The 21,280-nt window shown below is 42.2% G+C and overlaps 1 protein-coding gene across 4 annotated transcripts in view; it reads right to left on the reverse strand.

Annotated features, from left to right (window-relative positions):
* Window positions 1-1,652: 1,652 nt before the first annotated feature.
* pcdh7b (protocadherin 7b) overlaps window positions 1,653-21,280 on the reverse strand; it is a 118,379-nt gene continuing 98,751 nt past the window's right edge. For 3 of the 4 annotated variants that reach the window (XM_019354329.2, XM_005454404.4, XM_005454405.4), the window contains 2 exons: window positions 7,373-7,391; window positions 1,653-6,124 (listed from right to left, as the gene is read on the reverse strand). In XM_019354329.2, coding sequence (XP_019209874.1) covers window positions 5,652-6,124; window positions 7,373-7,391 — 492 coding nt within the window. In that variant the 3' untranslated portion in view covers window positions 1,653-5,651. The remainder of the gene's footprint in view (window positions 6,125-7,372; window positions 7,392-21,280) is intronic. The other variant, XM_005454406.4, reaches the window with a different exon arrangement.

A 21,280-nucleotide genomic window follows, 5' to 3' on the forward strand; every position in this document is an offset into this window, starting at 1 on the left:
GTCAGAGAGAACAAGAAAATGAGTGAGACAATTTGCATATCAACATGACTGAATCCTAGTATGTCTTAGAAGTGGCATCTTTTGAAGACAAACATGGAGAAAAAAATAATTGTCGCACATAAACAAAACTCCTCGGCTTTGTGGAAGAACAGTTTTTCTCCTGTCCAATATTTTCAGGAATGATACGACACAACTCTACAGTCATGTTTTCATTGTATGTTCTCTTATGTCCCTATGACAGCTAAAGGGGGGGGGGAACTTTCTCCACATTATTGAACTTTGGAGATGTAATTTTACACTACATTGTAGTTTTTTATGAAGATGCCATTAGCAGTTTGAGTGTGTAGGAGAGGCTGCAGCAGGCTGTTAATCAGAGCGTAGGGAAAGGATTAGAATGGATCTCTAATTACCTAGACTGTAATCGCCTCATATATCAACCCAGACACAAAGGCAAGATTGGAAACCTATACTAAAATATATATGAATATACTACTATCCATAGTGATGACTAATTCATGTTAATGAGATAAAGTTATGTAACTGGATTATAAAATATCAGTAACAGTAATCAGTTACAGCTACCGAGAAAAATTAAAATGTGAAACGTTACAATAAAAATATTGACACACTTATGTAAAATGAAACATTCATTGAATTGCTTTGAAACTTATTGCACTGCAGACTTTGATTGCAGATTCTATTGTTAGACAAGGACAAAAATGTTTTTTCATGGCTGGAAATTCAGCAATAATTTACCTGTGAAAAATGAAAAGGGACCTGACATTACTGTGCAGAAAAAATATCAATGTGGAAATGCTCAATTTCAAAGAGATGTGAAAAGATGTTAATTTTATCCTACTCAGTCATGTGAACTTTTAAAAGTTCTTCATAAAGCAAAGTATATTTAATTACAAATTGATCAAACATAGAAAGTGTAATTATAATAAGAAGAGCTGCAAAGCTTATTATATTTCTTTTTTTTTAATCGCACTTTTAATACCATATGGACATGAATAGCAGACAAAGCTTCCAAACTGAATTCGATAAATTAATGTTATTTTTCTTTTGGAGGATGCAAATTTACAAGATCATGTTTAGAATTTTTAGTAGAGCAAGCCTCAAAACTATTTTGTAATCCATTTAAAATGTTCTCATAAATTTAAGCTGCATGAATTTTGTTACAACTGGATCAAATGTGTAATGTAAGTGTTGCAAACAGAGTCAAACTAACAAAGATAACTAACAAATCATTACCTTATTCTGCAACAAACTTGAGCTCTGTGGAGTTAGTCATAACAATAAATAAATAAATAAACATTTATTTTTTTTAAAGATAGGTTCTGATAAGTAATTTGTTTACCTCATGGTCAAAACTAAAAATGTAAGTTTAGGAAAGCAAAACAAAACTGTAAGATATTTAGTATAGACAGATTATTAGACACTGCTACTGTTACTGCGTATGTATGTATGCAACAGTCTGCTAACACATTAGCAATAGCTACCTTTACAAGGTTACAATTCATCTAGCATTGGACAAAAAATAGTAATTGTAGAATTAACAGTAGTTTGAGCAATTAAATGATCAAAAGTTTTTAATTTTTTTAAACATACACATTTAAAAAATGGAATTAAAAACTCTTCAAAGACAGTGGTTGTTTTACCATGTTATATTTTAATTTCTGCAGAGACAAAAATGACAAGCAATTTATTTACACAAACCTGTACAAAAGCAAATTAAATTATGTAAAATATCTCATAAATAGAAGTGGACTTGCGTTCAATACACTTTGCCATGTTCAGCTAAGCTGCGTGCATAGTGACTCATATTAAACGATGATAAATTTGTTCCTCGATTTCTATATCAACATCCAAGTCGCAGGACAAATAGTAATGGTTAATATTACAAATCTCATTACACATTGTGAATGCTATACGTATAGAACAGAGCACAGACCGAACACATACCTCAGGTAGCAACAAAGAGAATTTCAACATAAATCCCACCTGCTATTGTCCAGATTTTTGTACCGCTACCCCCAAATAAAAACAGTCTATCACCACTCAAAGATTATATGGTGTTGACCGCGCTTCTGCTTTCATTTCTGCTTCTTTTTCAGACACTTGCTCTACAGAGTCTTTGTTTTCATTTTATCTGATCTCGAAATGCAAGGCATCACCTTGCAACACCATAGCAAACCCTGTACCGTGCTTATTTGTAGGACAGGGTTTCATCATCTGCTGATATGCATACACTGTAAATCTGTCTGTACGAGTGTTGTGTTGCATGGCACATCCTGAGGTGTGTGTTCTGTCAGCCACTCTACCTTGCAGCTTTTTCCCCCCACACTTCCACTCCTAGTAAACCGTCACATTAGCATTTTTATCTCTAGGCTCCCTCAACTCTGAGCAGTCAAATGTCTCCAAGCATTTTTTTTAAATTTCTTTTTCCTGCTCTCTATCCCGCTAAGCTTCTAAAATCAGTCCTAGAGCTTGTTTCATGCACAAAGAAGGTTACTTGACCTCGGATGTCACACACGTACATGAGTGGAACACGACAAAAAAATCCATTATATCGTTATTATTTCTACCAACAAGCAACTTTTGAATGTACCCGCACTCATTCGGTAATGCACTAAGCTAGGAATGGATATTTCAACTAGGTAATTGAACCCAAAGAGCAATAGCCATTTGACTATTAGGCCTACAGGCTCACTGACATTTGACTGGTCGTCCTTCAACAAGCCTTTGACATCATGGGATTTCATCTAAGATATGCAAATGTATTTCAGTCCTTAAATGCCACCCCATCTATTTTTGTGAGCATGTCAACGTAATTGTTTATGCACCATTCCAAACCAACATTTAATCATACCGATTGGTATAAAAAGGCACAATTGCATATTTGCATTCACTCTAGTTTTTTTTTTTGTATGTTTCTTTTTTTTCCTTTTTTTCCCTTTTTTTTCAGAAGCACTCTAAATATACAAAGTGGCACCAGATAAAGAAAAAACACATAGTATACTGTAATGATCATTTTCACGGTTTTTGACTCTTATTGTGAAACAAATCATTCTGTGAGTTAAAAAAAAAATCAAGTAAAAGAGGAGTATTTAAAAAAAAGCAATCAAAAGCTTAAGGTATAAAGTTGATGAAAAAGAAAACATATGAAAGATATGGGTTTTTGTTGTAGCACGAGATGAAACAATAATGAAAATTAAGCATGAAAAATGTATGGAGGGGGTAAAAAAAATCAACAGCATAGTCCAAATTGTTTTTAGGTATAACAAAAGCAAAAACGATGAATTTCTGTGTTTACAGGGAAAACATTTTTTTGTACATTTTGTTTTACAGTTTTTTTTTCTTCTTCCTTCTCAGTAAGTGAAGTAAGTTCCCATTAAACGTGCAGTAAAAAGTAAGTATTTATGTATACAGTTGATAAGTATAGGAGCACTTTCTTTCAAACAACGAGTAGTACTTACAGACTATAGATTACCGGAAATGCAAGAAAAAGCATCTCCGGTCAAACCAAAGGGGTTTTGCTAACATACAAAAAGTTCCATTGCATCTTTTGCTTTATTACAGTCATGAGATTTTGCACCTCTGTAGCTGCAAAGAAAAAAAAAAAGTCACTGGAGACAGGGAGGCACAACATCTCAACATTGTTATGTGTCTGTTTAACTGGTCATAAAGCATCAGCTCTGTGGGTGTAATGGATGTTTTGTTGAGACATCACATTCTTATCATTCAAACTCAAACCTTCATTTTAAAAAAAAGAATAGTTCTTCGTGTATTACAGCAAAGTTCTCTCCGTTTTGTGTCTGCGTGTTATAAAAAAAAGAAAAAAGGGAATGCTTCGTATTACTTGCGAAGCTTTTGGTTTTAAATGTGACACCAAATTTTTCAGCCTGTATTCCAAAACCCTTCAGGAATCTGCTCATTCAGAAGTTGCGTTTTGATTGTTCTCCATTGAGCTGATTCTTACATTCATGCCCAAAGAGCCTTCGCCGTGTACTAAGGGAAGCGGCATGTACTACTGGTAGAACGGCTCTTAGACAGCCACTTGTGGGTTAATGTCACCTTGAAGGCTTGAGAAGAAGAGAAAGAGAAGCTGATGCTTGTTGGTCACATGTGCATTATGATATTTATTGCTCAGTCCTATCACACAACAACAACAACAACAAAAAAGAAAATAACAGTTTTTAGAAAAAGCTGTACTTGCAGCTGTTTTTAGGACCAACTAGGCCATGTGTATGCTTCCCCCCCTCCCCCCAGCCTATTATTGGTGTACATCTACAGTGGCCTATACAAACACACTATATACTGCATATCTGGCTCGTACACACATACAGTTTCCATTGAACCTTGACAATTTTAATCTCATGCCACACACTGTGCTTACCCAGGATTTTCAGTGAGTCAGTATAGCAGTGCCACTGGCCTCAGTTAAATGAATCTGCCTTTTCTGTATGTGTGTGTCTGCATGTGTGTGTTTGAGAAAAACAGGGTAAGTATCACAACTTGGTATAAATACTAGCATCCCACTAAGGTGATCCGAAATGTACAATTGTGGACACACATGCTGCTCTAGCCAATGCGGTTGTAGACGATGGCTGTAAGATCTTGCATTTATTAGGAAGGTTCGGGTCTCAATCTCGCCAATCAAAGACAAAGAACGAGAGACTGAGGAAAGGTAGCGAGACAAAAGGGAATGAGAGCGGTTAGCGCTGTTGCTATGAGCTGATGTTTATGTACAATGAGTGACTCCTGTAAGGAGCGTGCACACTGGTAGGTTAGAGTCAGTCATCGAAAGTTTGTCATAGTCTATCAGTAGGGTTGTTGTCAAACCACGGGGGTTACTGCAGCAAACTGCATTGGCTCCCATTTCCATCCACGAATTCCCACATCGGGAGAGGAACGAGTATTTAAAGCTTAGTCTTTCCCCTCCTTATAAGATTCGAAAGCGGTTGACTTTTGGTCTGCAACGTTTATCACAAACAGTAAAAATGACAGAATCCGTGGTCCGTGTTACACCATGAGACCATGAATTTGTCCAGTATATTACTTCAGCCACAAAACATCAAGTCCAGACACTGTTCTTTGAAATGTTAAAAAAAGGGCATATCCAGACACACTGTAAAGTCAAAATAGTCTACATGTACAGCTTTGTTTCTAGAAAAAACACAAACAGAAAAAAACCGATGTGGTCTCTTTTGTATAGCGTCAACTTCAGGGAATGGGGCCCTTAATGAGAACAAGGGTTAATGCATGCATGCACTGTATATGTAAAATGAGCTGATTACTGTACAGACTGACTGTCAGGCAGCAGACTGTGTCCTAAGAGCCCGACTCGCCAGTAGAACAACCTCAGAGAAAGTTGAATCAGTGCCCTCAGCAGTTCTTCCTCCTCCTCCTTTCGTCCAGGTAATGGCCGGAATTAGCACTTTAAAAAAACGGTGACTATGTTTATATATCCACAGGGATTTTTCATTAAGAAGCTGTCGCAAAAAAGTCTTTGGAGAAAGTTTAGTCCTGCCTTGCACAGAACAAGGGTGGCTAAAAGCTTCTAAAGCTGTAATGGTGGCGGGTAAGCAGCTATGCTTATTGTTGTGTTTGAATGCCACACGTTGTGACACATGAGGAGCTCTTCCAGCTCACAGATACACCTCCCGTCGCGTCAGAGTACCACAGGTTGTGGGCTTGTACTCCCCAGTAGGTGCAAGGGGGATCTCCTCGGTGGGGTGGCCCAGCACCTCCTCCCCGGCTCCTGGCGAGCCATAGGGAGGCGATCCGAAGGCCTCATAGGAGGAGGAGGAGGAGGCCATCTTCTTGTTGAGCAGGTTGCGATTGCGGTCACCCATCATGTGAGCAGCGGTGGGGTCTCCGTTGGCCATGGCGGCCATGGCGAGGGTCTCTTGGCTGCCGGGCTGCTCGGCGCTGCTGCTGCCGCTGCCGTTGCCGCTCATGAAAGTGGAAAGCTTTGGTTGTTGGGGGGTGGTGGTTGACTTGGATGGCCGTCGCTCGGGCGACGTGCGCACAGGCATCCAGCAGGAGTCCGAGTGGCCATACTCGTCACATTCCCGGGTGCACTTGCCAGTCATGGCTACGTCAGGCAAGGGCCGGGAGTCTAGAAGAAGAAGAAGAGAAAGCCAAAAGTAAGTGACGCTGCTTGTTTTGCTAAAGTGGGCTATTTAATGATAAAACTAACGATGGTAATGACACACTCTCCTACCACTAAGTGTTTGTTTGTGGTATGTGTTACATGATTTGGCTGTCACGAATTCCTTCATTCGATGCGTGAATCTGTAACTTTTCCCTAATGAGGTCATCAACGCATCTCAATGTTAATGAAGAAGGTAGAAAACAATAGAAACTGGTCACGATGGTTGCCAGGCACCCACTTCCACAGCTAATCTGAGTTCCAATTTTTCATCCCTAGTGAGTCCAATAAGGCTTTTACGGAGAGAGGTTGTTCTCGTTTTCATGCAGAACCCATACCACATGACAGAAAAAAGTAAAACCAAAAAAACAGAGAAGACTCCACTGGTACGACAACAGCCCCAAACAAAAAAAAAAAACTGTGGCGTGAATCAGAGTTGAAATAATGTCATGCTTCAAAACGCGCTTGTGCTGAGAGGGGAAGGGAGGAGAGGGGACCAGCGATGAAGATAGAAGAGAAGAGGTCAGTTTACACTTTTGGTGTGTTTAAAGATACACAATCAAGCCTGCTCTGTGTGGGAGTGTGCTTGTGTGTGTCTCTAATAATCGTGCGGCTGAGGATTTTTGGGAGAAGAGAGCACCGACAAGAGCCTGTTTTCTTATTTTGGTGATTGGCAGACGGCAATCATGCTCTGATCTAAGTAGCTTAATAGCTTTGCGTGGCTCAAGCGCTCTGATATCCTCTTAAATTCCGTAATAGGAGTCTTAACAAATTGCCTAGCAGGGCGCTGGCCTCAGATTAACCACGTCTACTGCATTATTGTAGAAAGCAAATTATGTGCTTACAGTGCTAAATCAGGACAACAGGTTGGACAGAAACCCTTCTGTCAATAGCTACTGTCAGACTCTGTGAAATATATTAACCCAAATGCAAAACAGAGCTAATGAATTGGTTCAATATGAGACCAAAACCGTAAGGAAGGAAGAAAAGGAGGATCCCGAATGCTTAGACGCTACACAGTGCCAAAGGTAACACAAGTGCCGGTGTTATAGAGATGCTGTGTTAATGTCTTTTTATTCATGACCTGATGGAAAGTATGGAAACCCAAAAATCAAGCAAAAGCGAAGGTGAGTGCAAACCAAGCCAAGCATGCCTTTGCCTTTAAGAAAAACAACAACAGAAATGAAAAATAAAAGAGTTTGGACCATGGCTTACTTTTAATGCTCTTTTTCTCCTGTAAAAGACAAAAAAAAATTGAAATCAATCTTTATGCCTTTATGTCACGCATTTTATATATATATATATATATTATATGTACTGCATGAGAAACCTTGAGCAGCCTTCAAACTGTAACTAAAAGACACGCTGACGGCGGCACAAAAAAAGTTTTATGCAGAGCAGACACATGACTGAGGACAGAATGCAGCCGAGACAAGGACAGCAAAGAAAGGGGAGACAGATAACACAGAAATGAGGGTCTTCTAAAGTCCTGCTGATTTGGTTTTCAGCTCATCAAACAAATCACTTGTTCCACTATGAAATTTGCCTCTCAGCAAAGCATCTGATAGGACTTGAAGAGTGCCATTCCTACGCTCTCGGAAGCTTATCTCTGTTAAAAATCTGTTTGCGGTCTGTTTTCATGTCGGCATCAACTGTGTAATGCTAGTCAATATATAGACAAAGCCTCAGGGGCGTAAGCGCCGCTCGGCAATAAGAAACCCAAATAACCAAATAAAACAAATCTTTGTTTTTTTCCCATGTCTGAGGGCTCACAATACAAGTATCTGCGCCTAATGACTTGTAAACAGCTAAAGAAATTAGAAGAATGGCGTGGAAAATAAAGTGAAATAGATGCGAAAGCGCAATCACAGTTAACATGGCGGCTGATGTGCGATGTAAATGATAACCTTTGCTTCGGATCGGCACCGTGTTTTCTTCCTTCCTTCCTTCCTTTCTTCCTTTTCCCTGCCTCGCACCTATCAAGGAGACAAGCGGACACCAAGTACTGATTGTCTCGCTCATTTACACATAGGATTGAGCCATTAAGCTACCCACAATGCACAGCAGCTCTCCCGGGGCCCGTTTCGTGGCCCTGCTCCTGAATGCTCATCCAACTGGGTTCTCACCTCACTCACATTCACCAAACTACTCCACAAAAAAAAACAAAAAACAGCAGGGCAGGGACGACCACGCGCTACCTCCAGATCTCATGGGTAAGCAGTCAACCTTCGGCAGCACCGTCTCTGCCGCCCCGCGCAGTGAGATGCTGAGGTAGTTAGCCGGCACTCAGTGTGTTGTGCACGCAGAAAGGAGGCTGATTTTCTAGCCGCGGTCCATTGACTCTGCAGGCTTGCTAAAAATGAAGACCTTTCCGACTGAGCTAATGAATTGGGCTGCTATATCAAAGCAAAAATACATTTTTTTTCCCCTTCTTCTTCTCTCTTTCTCCCTTCACGAGCGTGACCTCCCCCCGAGGTTGGACCATCAATATGAAACCACTTAAATCCATCTGTCCTTTAGCTTTGGACAAATAAGTGCGCCGGAGCCGGGTTCAGCCCAGAGTAGTTCCTCCACCTGCTGGCTGAGGCAGTGCTAAATTAAATCTAGCATCACGTTGTTTGTTTATCTTAGCAAGAAGAGAAAAAAACCTTATTCCTTCCTTTTCCCACTTATGAACCCACGCTGGGCCGCTCGATTCCTGCTCACTCGAAATCTTAAGGATGTAAATCTGAACAATGAAAGCTGAAAAATAAAATAGTGTAATTATTGCCCGTTTGTTTCAATGGAGAGGGCGCGCTGTGTTGCTTTCCATACACACGCACGGGGCCCTTTCAAGAGCCAATTCAGAAATGAGGTCGTATAGACTATCTTCAAAGGAAAAGCCCTTGAGCCCACACAGCAGAGTCGCTGACTTTTTGTTACAATATTTGCAAACATCCTGCACACCCACGCTCGCTGACCACCATACGACACAATGCAAGTGGGTCAGATCTGGCGTGTTAAAAAAGCCTACTGCGACACTGACAGCCAAACAAGGAGGCCTCTCCATCCTGGGTCACATCCCCAGGGCTCAGACCTTTTATTTTATTGTTTTTTTTTTGTATATGGGGATCCAGAACTAGAAAACAGTGGACAGTGTGGATGCCCACTCTCTATATGGCTGGAAGACAAGAACTTTCAGCCGAGCGGAGGCTGGTCTGCTAATAATGGCCCACGACGTAAGCCATTAGGCCTCTTTTACATTCGCTCAAAAGGAGGCTTCTGAAGGATGAAGGGAGGAGTGCCGATAATGACTCGGGGATTGACAAGAGCCAGAAGAGGAACAAAAGTCCCGAGATGCCTCTGTACAGGCGACGCTCTGAGATGTCAGCGTCCCATGCTGCGCGCACATTTTTAAGGGGTATAAAAAGAAGACCTCCTTCAGCTGTGCAAGAAAAAAAAAGAAGCAGGCTGAAAGTGGGCCAGCGGCTGCACCAATCGTCGAGCCGCGGCTTTTCTTAGCGGGCTTTAGTCAGCCACCCCTATCAGCTGACTAGCTTACACTTTGGGTATTTCAAAGAGCCTCCGCTGCTTGGGTACAGTAGCGATTTGACGCGGTGTCTTTAGCGCTTGCTAAGATGTTGCAGTGGTAGTAAAAAAAAAGAAAAAAAGAGAAAAAAAAACAGCGCCAGACTGTTAACGCTTCTGGGCATTTGCACACACTTTACAGATTAAACTTTGTTCTGTCTTGTTTGTGTCAGAGTAGTGTATCGCGCGTTTTCACTACAGCGTGTCAGCGGGTTCATGTGATGGTCACTTTTTTTTTTTCGCAGCACTTTTTGAGGCTTTCTCATTTCTGGCCAGCAGATTCAACCCAAAAAGCCAAAGCAAGGGATGGAGGAAAAATGAGGAAAAAAAGAGGAAATAAAATAGAGATGATGCGCCTGCATGCATTTTTTTCTTCTTTTCTCTTTGTATGTGTGTCTACTCTGTGTCTTTGACAGACATTGTACTTGGCTGGATAGCAGATAGGGGTCGGAGCGGAAAAAGGAGGCGAAGGGCATGAGGGAGAAGACGCAGACAGGGATGATGTAGAGAGCGAGGGACAGGCAGAAAGAGAATAAAGGAGAGCGATAGAGAGCGTGTGTGTGTGTGTGTGCTGAGTATAGCAGGGTCGGGGCATGGGAGAAGGAAAAACAGCAGACTGACTGGAGAAGACAGCATGGCTGCCTCTGGGCCGTCACAGGCCAAACACACTGCCAAAGAGAGCAGTTCAGAGGAGAAGAGAGTAGGGGAGACAAGGGGGAGATGAGGAAGAATTGAGGACATTAGCAAAGACAGGAAAGGGGGGAGATCGCAGGAGGATAAAGAAAGGGCAGAAGAATAAAACAGAATATGTGCTGTAGTGTAAATAGTTCCCGGTATGCCACTCCATGTGTGCTCTAGCAAGCGCACATTAACTCATCAATCCAAAGCCTTAATTTAGCCCGTTTCAAGCTTCAGATTATTCCTCTAAACAATGAGGTCCTGTGTGCAGCCAGATGCGAGGCGCCACTCACCTCTCTTCTAACTCAATCTAATGTGCTTCTGTCTCACTCTCCTTTATTAAGAAGGCAAAAAAAAGAAGGCTGTGACCTCCCAAATGCCATTTACACCCGTCCGCATGATTTCAATTTCTCGATTAAGACGAGAGATAAGAGAAAGATGTCAGGGCCTTGAAGAAGGTGTCTGTGTGTGAGAGCAGAGTCTAGCCTAGAAACGGACATGTGATTGCCCTGCAGCCCTGGTGAAAGGCCCTCCCTATATCGACTTTTCTATTTTTGCAATCACTGCGCACAGTGACGGCGTACGTTGCCGGGTGTCGTTGGAGCAGCTTTTGGAAACGCTCTGGTGTCTGTGAGGAAAAATGCAAAAAAAAAGGGGGGGGACAAATGTGAAGGGGTACGAGGAGACAAAAAAAAGTGGAACAAATGAGCCCGAGTTAGGGATCAAGCAAAAAAAAAAAGAAACAACACCAAAGAGAGCTAGCGTTCCCCCCACAGTTGCTCAGCAGTCGTCTTTCTTGTTTCCCTCTTTCTACTCGTTCGCGCCTCTAATAGGGTCCCGTTTAATTAGCTGAAAACTTGCCGACTAATTATGGCACAGAGCGAGTCTCTCTGTGTTTGGCGGTCTCACTTTTTTTTTTTTTTGCAGGGCCCCTGTGGCACTGCCTTGAAGCTGAGAGGTCCTCAGCATCAAAGACAGACGGGTAGACAGCCCTAGCAGCAGATATGCACACAGATCCAACCAAAGGTGGGTTAGAGGAGGAGGTTGGGGGGTAAAAGGGAGGAAATGGAGAGCAAAAAAAAAAAAGAAGGAAAGAAAGAAAGAGAAGAAAGAGGGAGAAGGGTCTAAAAGGAGAAAATAAGGTGAGGGAGGAAATGTTCCTGGGAGAGAGGAGCGGCGAGAAAAAGGAATAGGTGCTAAATTATTAACGCGGCGACGGCGAGTTCAGACGGAACAATATCCACAGGAAAAAGCGATATTTGTCTTTCTCTTGCTGAGATGTTTGCCAGACAATTAAGGAGGGATGGAAGATAAGCAGCGGCGCAGGGGAAAACGAGAACAAAAAGGGAAGTCCTGGGGAGTAATGACCTTTGAGAACCCGAGACGTGGTGTGCACCGCCGGCGGGAGCGGCATTAACATCAACAGCGGATACTTCTTTTTGTTTTTTTTTCTCGCCCCTCTCAGTGGCATCTAACCCCGCAGTTAAAATCTGGCAAGTGCTAGGCCGCTTGGATCGAAAGAGCATAAAATAACAAATTTCCCATCCTGTAATTACCGTTCTACAAATGACTATTAGTGTTATTAGTAGTGTTATTAGTACTTTTATGCAAATCAGGCTCTCTTCCTGAGCCTACTTGACCCACATGTGCCCTTTTTCTTCATAACCGACATCTTTCTGCCTTAGCTGTGCTGCTCGTAGGCCGGTCGGAGGAACGCTGTTGAATGTGGCAGCAGGTGTATTCTGCACCTCCCTGAGCCTCTTGAAGTATTTACTCCCTGGGAAGGGCAACTAAAGGAATATTCTGGATCGCCCCCCGCCTCACCACCACCAAAACCTTGCCTTGAGAGGTGCAAGACAAGCTGGAGGAAAACCTGACAGTAAGAGGAGAGACTGAGGGAGAGGAACATGAGCATAAAGCTCTGATCAGGTTTCGCAGTGAGCTGTGGCCTCCCTTTTCCTCATTTCCCTAGATACCTAACCTCTGTGGTGAACAATGTCGTAAACATTTGAAAAAATATACACACAAAGCCATCGAGAACTTATGGGAGGATCTTTTTCTAGGTCACCGTATAGACAGGTAGAAGATATCACCGCTTTCATTTCCATTTCACGTTTGCAGCCTGCAGCCTATACGCTAACAAGCACTACAATAAGGCTGCAAGTGGGCATTATGGGTATGATATGGACTGCTTTTCTCTTTCAGCAGGGTCAATACTCTTTCCGCAATAATGAATGTACTGCGGCTTGCTCCTGAGGTAATTAATTGAGGAGAGATTAACTAGCATAATTTCATTCTGGTGACGATCTCTCAGCCAATTATCAAATGCAGTCTCGCGCTCTCCCCCTACCCTCTGCACATGTCCTCCCTCCCTGGGTCTCTGCCTCTCTCGGCCCATTTGAACACTCAGCACTCAAAGCCAAAGACCCCCATAAATAAAGCGTCCCAGCCTGTCACGCTCCCTCACTCATCTTGCGAGCACGCAGACTTGTGTGCAAGTGCACATACGAGCGCAGGCGAAGCCTCTTTGTACAGCAGGTGGTTGTCATGTTTGGCTGGGAGCATATTCGCTCTCTCTCTCTCAGGTAAAAGCCTGAATGTAGACACAACAAACTGTGTCATCTGTGCACTTCTGACCCAACTATCTATAAGGAGAGCGACTGCAAGATGATGTGGCGAGGAGAGGAGGCGAGTGACTCATCCACGCTCCTAATAAGACTGATGAGGCTGGCTTCCTGCCATTTACACACACACACACACACACTAAAGTCTACTGAAACAACTCAAAAAAGCTTCCAAGCTACGCCCAACAAACCCAGAATCTTACAACAAGGCGATTTTCTCATCAGGCTTTCATATTAGCATTGTAGCAGTTATAATCACCTTTACGAGCAGCGACTCAACACATTCTTATACGCAGTTTGTTTCCGCTTGAAAAACACCCAATTACAATATATAATAAAGTATTACCACCACTTTCCCCAGCATGCTACTCTGAGCTCACACAGAACACTCTGGAAGCCCCGTGTGAGGATTAGAATTAGCCGCTCTGCTATGGTGAACACATGCAGCACATGCTAGCAACCGATAAAACAACAACACGGCGCCGCGCTCGCACAGGCGCTGGCGATTTCTTTCCCGCCGTAGCAAACTTCACAGAAGCATTATGGGTTATGCCTAAAATGAGAAGACGAGCGCGCTACGTCACCTGACGGGGCGGACACAAGAACGCACATCGGTGTACAAAATGGCAAGGGCCCGCTAGGCAGCTGCGAGAGCGTTAGCGAGGGTTTCAATCAGTTAAAAATGTGTGTTTTCCTTCTGTTTTTTTTTATTGTTTACTATTCCTATAAATTATCCCCTCTCTCTCTCACTAACACACACACACACACTCCATCCCAGCCGCCCCTTCTCTCTCTCTCTCTCTCTCCAGTCTTTAGAAAAAGAAGTGTCATTGCTTCCCCTCCACTGTTACTCTTATCGCACACTCCCAGACACACTCACACAATAGCCTGTTTTACACCATTAAATGGTTATTTGTCAAAATACAATTTCAATTAAATCCTCCCTAAAATAAAAAAAAGAGAAGAAAAAAGAAAACTCTGTGATTTGTGCTTTTTTTTAGTGACTGTACTATTAAAAGAAAACATCTAAGTCATAGGATTTCATGGACGTACTGTAGGTCCACATGGAGAAAGAGCTACAAACTATAAGCAGGCTGCTGCTCAGAAGATGGGCACATTTGAGAAAAAAAAAAAAAAGTTATCTGATACGGTTTAAAAAGAACACATTTCATGTTCAGCGCACGCTCTTTAAGAGAAAGTACAATATCTTACCACGTGGCGAGGACGCGTGCACGTCAGCAGCAAATCTGCATCAGAATTATTCATCCCGTTTGCTGGAAAGATTCGTCGTGACCCACATATCTCAGATTATGTTCATGCATTGCGTCATCTTTATTTAAAAAAATAAACGACCCTATTTGAAATAACAAAAGACCAAAAGAAAAAAAAAAGCCCACATAAGTAATCTCCGCACGAAACGTCTAAAACAAAGGCTCCACTTGTAATAAGTAGTTAGCAGCAGCAGGCGAGCTAGTTAGCTTGTGAGTCAGCCAAATAACACCTACTATCTACCATTCTTGTCATCCTGTGTGTGGTAATTAGCTCTCAGCTGCTAGCACATTCTAGGCCAGAGTGAGCCGGGCATGGTGAGTCACCACCTTAATGGAAAGCTAGTGGTGGAAATGTGGAGGGGGTAATTATGCTGACCTAAAGGGACAGGCTTTCAGTTTTTCACCATGTAGGCTCATAAACAGGCAAAGTGAGCTCCACTCCGGGGCAGGAAAGGCAAATTATCTGGGGCCTGTGTTTCCCAGAGGGATTTGTTTTCCGTGTTTCAGCAGGTCCTGAAAGCATGATGGACTTTTGTGTTCTACCTAAAAAACTCTGAGGGGAAACAGAGCTGACCAGGTTCTGCTGATTTAAGGAGGAATAAAAGTTGGTTTTCTTTCTTTTTTTGGAAAGCCGAGCCTATTAGCAAGTGCAAGTTTGAGCGGGCGGTGAATACGGTGCATGTTAAACTAATAGCAGATTCAATATCTACTTTAAAATAAAGGTTAGAAAATGATGTGATAATGATGTGATTGGTTGGGACACCTGTTGCTGTGTCCCATGGGATCTCGTTGTATGTCGTTTTGGCTACTTATCCTTTCCCTCTAGTTTGACTTTTTTTTAAAGATATGTGAATATGTAGTAATGCTACAAGACATAGTCTTACACTTTAATGACCTGGAAAACCAAACAACCGCTCAGACAGATTTTGGAGAATTTCCCCAGCAGAACAGGCAGAACACCTACTGGGAAGGTTAAAAAACAAACTGCAACAAATGGCTGTGCAGAGTGCAGCCCCTGATGAAAGTGCTAAAAGGATGTGCCAGTCAGCAAATAGGTTCTCCAGCACCTCTTTAATGTATCCTTGAGTCTGACCAGGGTGCCTCTGCTGTGCAAAACCTCCCGCGGTGTTTGAGTGTTCAAGAATGAAAGCGAAAGCTTCAGTGACAGCATTAAGGCCTCATCCTAGACTATGGCAGACATCTAGTGAAAAGGTCTTAATAAGCCACTTCTGCATACTGCTTATATGTACAAAACATATCCAGATGTACCGTGCACTGACAAAAAGTCACTTATTTCAACAGAAGAGCTCAGTGGGAATGGAGAGCTTTGATTTCTTGAGTGCCTTAAACACTCTCCAGCTACTCTTGCTCAGGCTGAAGCTCACAGCGATACAGCCTGATAACGCCAAGGTGTCCTGGATTATAGACTATCTCGCAGATAGGCCACAGTTTGTTCCCTTCTGGAGCAATATATTGGATTTGCTTCTGCAGTGAGGCACCGTGCTGTCACCTGCCTTATTCGCAATCTATCTTTTGACTTGAGACTCAACTGTGGGTCACACCACCTCCAGATTTTCACTGATGATTCCTCCATTATGGAGTGCATCCAGAGAAGAGGAGAGATGGTGGGTCTGGTTGACAGTCTGTATCTGTTGCATGTGAATATCTGTATGATACAAGAGACGAACAAAGAGTTTCGATCAGAGATGCCAAAAATAAGGCCCGGGGGCCACAATCAGTCCAATAAAGACACCAATCGGGAGCCACTGGAGAGCATTATTGGAAATTTTGGACTTTTAACTGTATTCTTAAAATTTTTAACACCTTATCATTACTGATAAAGACCTCCCACTTGCCCATTCATGCTACACCAAAGTAATTAGGTGATGGAAAGCTAGTGGCACACTATCCATTGCACACATGGATGCACTTTTTTGTAATTTTACCTGTTTTTTTCTTACAATTTAGGAGTCGAGCTGACAGATTTCTTTCATTAAGTACAGCAGCATTTCTATAACTTGTAGAAAACACTGAAGCTGCACTGCTTTTTCTTATATTAAGATATCTCAAGGATTACATGTGTAATTAGACTTCTTTAGACTGACAGATATGGGGAGTTTCTGGCCCACTTTAGATCAAAGTGGGCTGTATGTGGCCCACGATGTAAAATGAGTTTGACATGACTGGTTAAGATGAATGAGGCACAGTGACACCTGTCGTCAGCACAGCATATGCCTGTGTGATATTTTTCTTTGTGACTTTCTTTCTCATTTGAAATGTAACATATATTACTGCAACGCACAGCTTGAAAGCAGCGTGTGCAGTACCCGTGTCTTCTCCCTAGAGGTTTTGCATGTTGGAGCAAATTATTCAGGAGGAAGAAGCAAAGCGTCAATCCAGGCATTTCTATCCGGTGCTTTTGCGTCGCCAGCTGAGGGGAGTGTCAGTAACAGTGGCACACCACATTTTAAACTTTCATCACCACATGTCTTTTCAGCAATAAGTGCCACAGGGAGACAACAAGGTTCTTCTTAGTCATCGCTCAAAAGTTGCTTTCCGTCCCTGCATCTCCAAATCTAGACGTGAATGCATGTGACACGTTAACATTTGCACGCTTCACACTGGTGAACAAGAAAAGGCTCAGACCGGAAGTGAAGCGTGCTCTGGATTTAAGTTACTACCCATGCCCTGCCTTCAACTCACAATGCACACCCCTTTTTTAACTGGCCAGTTTAGCAATATAGAAACGCAGTGCCACAGCTGGAGCCATACATAGTGTATTATTTAAAGCACCAGGGGCCCAATTTGTCACTCTGGCGGGCTCATCACAGGCGAACATCCTTTATGAAATGCACTTTTCACGCTGCCTGTCAGAGGGATCAAAGCAGCCTTGGCTGTTTCTCCCTCTTCAGATTCTCTGCTCCGATTCCCACTGACAAAATGAGTCAATTTAAACCAAATGGATCCCCTATCAAAATAAAGAGAGTGCGTGAGATAGAAAGATAGCAAGAAAGACAATCATTTTGCAGGCAGATGAAGTACAGACAGGTGGGCAGCCACTAGTGAACATCTACAGCTGTTGGATGTGGGATAGAAACGCTATCATTACAGAAGGACGAAGGCAGTTTTTTCAGCTGAACTGAGTAAATGGTCACATATATTGCATGATAGAAACAGTTTAGCCTCTCAGCTCTTTCTGTGGAAAGCCACATTGCATACACTGACGTTAATACCACTAATGTAAATAATTACATTTTAACTGGCAGAAAGCCTTGGGATTTACATACCACCCAGCATGTTGAAGACCAAGCACAACCTCTCTAGGACAACGTGACACACAAATACCAAGAACACAACAAAGGTGCTGATGTTGACCTGCACTCCAAACTATCCAATCCAAGGCTCTTATCCAGTCAAGGATCGTGAGGTACTCACATTCACACTGTGTGCAATTTAGATTTAGAATCACCAGTCAACCTAACTCCAGGTACTTTGGACTGTGGGAAGAAGCCGGAGTACTCAGACAGATACGGGGAGAACACAGAAAGGTCTTCTTGATGTGTAGCATTAGCGCTAACCACCATGCTAACACGCTACACTAATAGCTTAGCAATATCTTAAAAATACATTCTAATATAATGCAACTCTAGCATAAGCTCAGGTAACTACAGAAAACTTTGAAGTTTGAATTCTGCCATTTTTATTAGGAAACAGTTGTAAGTGTTTAAATGTAAATGTGATGCAACTGTAAGCTGACATTTAGTTGAGGACATGGAAAAACAGGCTTTTAGCTACTATTGATAGCATAGCTCATGTTGCTTAAACCAGCCTTTTAAAGGGCTTTTACTTAACAGGTGTCCGACTAACAGTCTAAAGCGTCTCTTTTAAATGTTGCAATGATAAGTGGCTAGTTCAGTGGGCATTTGGTCACGGACAAAGGTGGGGAGCACTTCAGTGACTACACAGAGCCAGTTAACGCTCACATGATTTGAAAGCCCCCCAAAAAAGCAGGAGCAGAGTACTAACTTGACACTGATATGCAATTATTGAGAACTCCTGTTGATACTTTGTGCAAATATTACTGATTGAACCTTAAAGAGACACTTGAGAACCGCAAATTAATGCCAGAGAGTTCAAAAGCCTCGTGTTCACCTCAGCATTCTGTACTTTAATAGAGTATCATATGAGCCAAAAATAAAGTGACATTAAATGACACAGAGTCCATAACATGACTTCACTATGCCTTTTCTCCTCTGCCTTTGAAGCACTGAAAACATGCTTCATTATTCACCCAGCCTGACAGGCCTCTTCTTTTTTTTTTTTTTCCTCCAACCCCCTTTTCCCCAACCACCATGCCTCCCCACCCCCTTTTTAGCAAAGCTCTCGACCAATTGATTTTTCCTCTTTCCTCTGTCTGTCTTTTTTTCCCGTCCTTGATTCTAATGCTTCTGGGTTGTGGGAAATATTTATTCACATTGATCGACGACAGAGCTGATGGGTCTTTCATGAGCGTCAGAACTCAAACTGTTTTTGTCCCACCGATGTCTCCAAATATCAATCACCAGTGGGAGAAGTGCAGGCTGGACTGCAGATTAGGGCAATAAAGCCCCAGAGGCCAGACTCATTTTCCAACAACTGAATGGAGGACAGAAAAATATACACCAAAACACCAGCCGTCTGACGAGTGATGGAGTGTTTGTGGATTCTGCGATGATTCCTGTGAGCTGTCACTCGTCAGAGACAATGTTTTAAGAGACAAATAGAACTTCTCTAAGAATGATTGAAATACCCGAAGCAAATCCATACAAGTCTGTCCTGAAGATGCAGAATTGTTTGGGTGCTATGCATGAGGTGGTACTGGGGGCCAGAGGGAGCATTCTGAAGATAATTCCTGCATCTGCGTGGTCTCCATTAAAAATGCAGCGCCAACAGGATATTTTCGGCATCAAATTTTCATACCATCAAGCAGTCTCGACAGCCCTGTCTCACACACGCACACTCTCCCAAAATGATGAAATTCTTAAAGCGTGTGACTCTCTCCCTCCCACTCTTGATTTTCTTTAAGGGACACAGACCAAGTATTGTTTCACGGTTCATCGACCGTATGCCGTGTATTCTTATTCTTACCTTTTCTTCAGCCATGCTTTATGTTGGTGTTTATCGTCTCTCTTGCATGTGCACATAAAAAAAAACTTTGCAAATGTCTTGAGCTGCCCTTCATTTCCTTGTCTTTTGCTAGTAAAATTGGAGAAAAGAGTGATTTATTGAAAAAAAATACACGTAAATGGAAAGAGGTAAAAACAGAGTCTGTGCTATTCTAACCAGCTTAAAAGTCAATATTTTTTCCACCATCTTTATTCTTCAACACATGCCATTCTTCATGTCATTTCTTTAAGTAGTGTTCAGGAGTAGTTCTCCAGGCTTCTTAAACAACATCCAAAGTGATGATGACTGTGATGATCCCTGTGTGATCAATAATGCTGAGGTCTTGGTTCTGGGGAGGCCAATGCATGACTGATAGTAGTTTTGTGTTTTTCTATCCAGGTATGCTTTTGCTGCTTTAGCAGTGTGTTTGGGATCAGTGCTGAAAATGATGCCATGGTTTTTGCCAATCAAATGCTTCATCTGTTCATAACCACATGGTTATGTGGTGCACCAAAATCTGATTGTATCTATGTTCATAATTCCAGCACAGCTTCTTTGACAGCCACGTGAGCCACGTGTCACTGAGACCATTTCTGAGGAAGCTTTAGTGAATATTAGATGGATTAATGTAAGAGCCAGATGCATCTCTAAGCTCCTGAGTCTGGTCTTTCCTGTTTCTTAAGGACACAAATTTCAGATATGTTCACCTACTTTAGGTAGTTTTTTAGGTCTGCCATGCACTTGTCCAGTTGTCTCACATTTCTTAAGGACAGACTGCACACCATGCCAAAATATGCCAGGTTTTCAGCTAATATCTCTTTGGGCACCCCTTTGTTGGTACAAAAAGTACCACTTCATGTCTGTCAAACTGTATTATTCTTTGATTTCTTCACAGATTCAACTAAAGAAATGGGATGTTAGTAATAAGGTGCCTAAATACACAATTTAAAAGATACAATTTAAGCCAGTCAGTTGTCTGGAGTCATATGTAGACACAACACTGCTTCATCCCTTGAGTTAGGTGCCTTTTTAAAGCTTGATTTATTCATTGGTTAGTCTGAAGTAGTTGAACAGGCATTTTCTGAAAATGGTCACGTACACAAGACTTAAATTGAGTGAAAAAGCAGCTAATGTCTAAAGAGAAACTTTAAAAGACCAAAAAACTATCGCTTGGGGCTACAAGACTACTACAAGCAACAATTGTAGGAAAGTCTGGCTCCTTGGAAACCAAACAGAGAAATGAGATGAGGTTGCTCAAGACTTTTGCACATAGCGATAGTACACACACTCTTCCCCGGTGAGGTTAAATTACTATTTTCACATCATTTGTCGAACCTGTAATAGTATTAAGTGACAGCTTCTAATTCATATGTAGGGAACAATATGTGTGCTACATGTGAAATGAGCCACATATATGTAAATGTAAACAGTCTTAAGCCCACACATGCCGTACAGTCCAATGACATAATATACAGTACCATCAGCAGCCAAGCTAGTAAACACATTATGTCTAATCCTCATGAATATCACGACCCGTGCTGACTCAACCGCTCCTTTCGTATTTTCATATTCATATTCTGCTGTCACATCCGAGGTAAAAGCACATCATTTCAGCAAAATAAAACTCTGCGAATCCCCGTTTCACCAATTGCTGAACGCAAGGTCATATGTAAATAGGCTTCGCTTGCAGCAAGGTAGACAGAGGCATCACCATCTGTGTCAGCGTCATAAAAAATGGCAAAAGCCTTGTTTGATAAATATGCCTGGCGCACAGTCACACGCATTCCCTTGGCCTAAGCAAATAATATATGAGGAAATAGAGAGCTCTGGAAGTTTCG

Source organism: Oreochromis niloticus, linkage group LG3, assembly GCF_001858045.2.
Source record: "Oreochromis niloticus isolate F11D_XX linkage group LG3, O_niloticus_UMD_NMBU, whole genome shotgun sequence".
Taxonomy (NCBI): Eukaryota; Metazoa; Chordata; class Actinopteri; order Cichliformes; family Cichlidae; genus Oreochromis; species Oreochromis niloticus.